This window comes from Asparagus officinalis, chromosome 7 (assembly GCF_001876935.1).
Source record: "Asparagus officinalis chromosome 7, Aspof.V1, whole genome shotgun sequence".
Classification (NCBI taxonomy): domain Eukaryota; kingdom Viridiplantae; phylum Streptophyta; class Magnoliopsida; order Asparagales; family Asparagaceae; genus Asparagus; species Asparagus officinalis.
The window spans coordinates 141,456,594-141,458,887 of record NC_033800.1 but is presented as its reverse complement, the minus strand read 5'-3'; the positions used below and the strand labels follow the sequence as shown (position 1 = coordinate 141,458,887).

The 2,294-nt window shown below is 35.6% G+C and overlaps 1 protein-coding gene across 2 annotated transcripts in view; it reads left to right on the top strand.

The window, feature by feature from the left end:
- Positions 1 to 2,294, top strand: part of LOC109850222 — a 4,931-nt gene that overhangs the window by 315 nt on the left and 2,322 nt on the right. The window contains exon 2 of one of the 2 annotated variants that reach the window (XM_020420184.1): positions 168 to 897. In XM_020420184.1, the coding sequence (XP_020275773.1) occupies positions 168 to 897 (730 nt within the window). The remainder of the gene's footprint in view (positions 1 to 167; positions 898 to 2,294) is intronic. The other variant, XM_020420183.1, reaches the window with a different exon arrangement.

Below are 2,294 nucleotides of genomic sequence, written 5' to 3'. Positions count from 1 at the left end.
GTAGTTTTTTTTTATGAGATGATAATGTTTTGCATTTTAATTTGTAAGTAGAGCGGCTGTGCGTACAAATTTGCCTAATGAAATAAGTTGATTTCTAGAGGTAGAGGGTTGAAATTAGTTGCTTAGTTCTAAGTAGAAGTTTGATTTTTTTTTTCCTTGCTGAAATTATGCAGATGGGAGTAATTTCTCCCAGTAAACTTAGGATGAAACTATTAGGAGTTCACAACTCCAGAAGAAAAGAAGGAACAAGCAATTCATCTCGAACTTCCCCTTCGAAGCTCGAAGAACTCGAATATGCAAAGAATCACCTGCTAACTAATGATCTTGATGAAGAATCAACTCAGTCTTGTTCTGTAGAATTAAGACCAGTAGAAACTGACATGACCCATTTGAAATCTCACAACATTACGAGACAATTTCCTTACCAAAATCAAATTGGGGGCAGCTTGAGCTCAGTACATCCGATGAAGTCGATTGAAGACGACAATGGAAATGATAGCGGGTATGAAAATGGGAGCACTTCGAGTTTTGAGTTTCATCTTGCAGAGAGAGCCTCGAATCATCCGTTCTTTAGGAATTTGCCATCGAAGTGGAACGATGCAGAGAAATGGATACACCCTAATGCATTGAAGAAGAATGTGGTACACAGTCATGGTAATCGTCCGATGATTGGTGATTTGAAAAGGACTGAATCGATTAATTCAGGTTCGCAGAATGTCGCTGCGAAGTTTTCTTTTGTTCCTCAATGTTTGCAGCCGAAATTGTTGTTAGCAAATGGAATGAATGAATTGGGTGAGGTTCCTCGAGATATGGGAGATTTGAGAGGTCAATGTAGAATTGAGAAGGAAGAGGATCAGAAAGCATCTGTATCAGAAAAGCCTGTATCTCAAGTGACAGGTATTATTTTGCTTTCAGTACAATTGTTCGAGTCATTTTTTTCTACTAAAATTGAAGCATATATGCAATGTTTGTTACAATATATTTCTATATTAGGACAGCTGAACGCTACGCTTTTATTTTGATATGTTCAAGCACCATTAGATGTGGGTTCGGCGTTAAGTTTTGAAACTCTGCATAAATTTCTATTTGATATTTAGGAATTAGAGATTCCGTGCACAGATCACTTTAACCTTGAAATTTCTGGCGGAGCTTCAGCCAGTGCCTATCTTTCAGCATGATTGCATAATGAGTCTGAAACCTGATCCTTATGATTCCTTTAAAATATTCTCTTAAGCCCTTTCCGTCCAAATTCCTCATATTCCATCATGATGAATCACGATGTAGCTTCTGAGGTTTGTTATTAAGCAAGGTGTACTATTATATGGATCATCTGATTCAATAACACATGTGTCTATTGTAATAAAACGTGACATGTCCTTCTGCTGCCTTGTTGTGTTAAACATGATAATTTTAACCTTGCAGATCACTTCAATTTTTTTTAAAATATTAACTTGACCAATACCTTGACATTTTGTGGTTTCCGATAAAATTCTTGAAAGTTCAATGTAGCAGGTTTTCAATTGAGACCCCCTAAAAAAAATTCTATGACTTTTATGTTGGTTCATTCATTAAGGATGCATCATTGCTTCTCAACTATGTTGCATGGATACCGGTATGGGTGTGGGTACAGGACACGGCAAATTTGTAAAAGGTAGGGTACAAAGACGTGGTTATATAAATATTTATATACACATACATTATATATTGAAATTAATAATTTATACGAAAAGTAGGATGATATTTACATTCCTATAACGATTTTGTGTTTCTTTTATAATGTGGATTATAAATTGGAAAATCACTAGTTTTTGAAAAAGACCCTTCAAAATCATAATTCGAAGCCGACTTATGTGCAACGGGTTTCAAGAAGTGGTTGTGAAGTGTAGGATATATGTCCAAAAATACGTGACAAGTGTTTTAAATTAAAAACATTTCTTGTATAGTTGATACATGCCCGAATAAATGTATGCATATATGCAAGGAGTGTCCAAGGAGTTTGGGTACGGGAACGGATACGTGTCAGGTAAGGGTACGGCTTCAGATTAGAAGTATTCAGGTAACATAGCTTCTCAATGAACAAAGACATTATTCATTATTTATGCTATACATAACTTTAGATTATCCTTGCTGCCCTAATATTCGAAATAGTATTATTTGTTCTCAGATGATAAATATAACAGTACACCTTGGAAACTCTCCTTAACCAAATGATGTTCCCAAAAATTAAAATTTGATATTCCCTTGTTTGTGCAAGTGCAATTCAGTTCACGCTGCCTCAAAGTCTTTCCGATGCA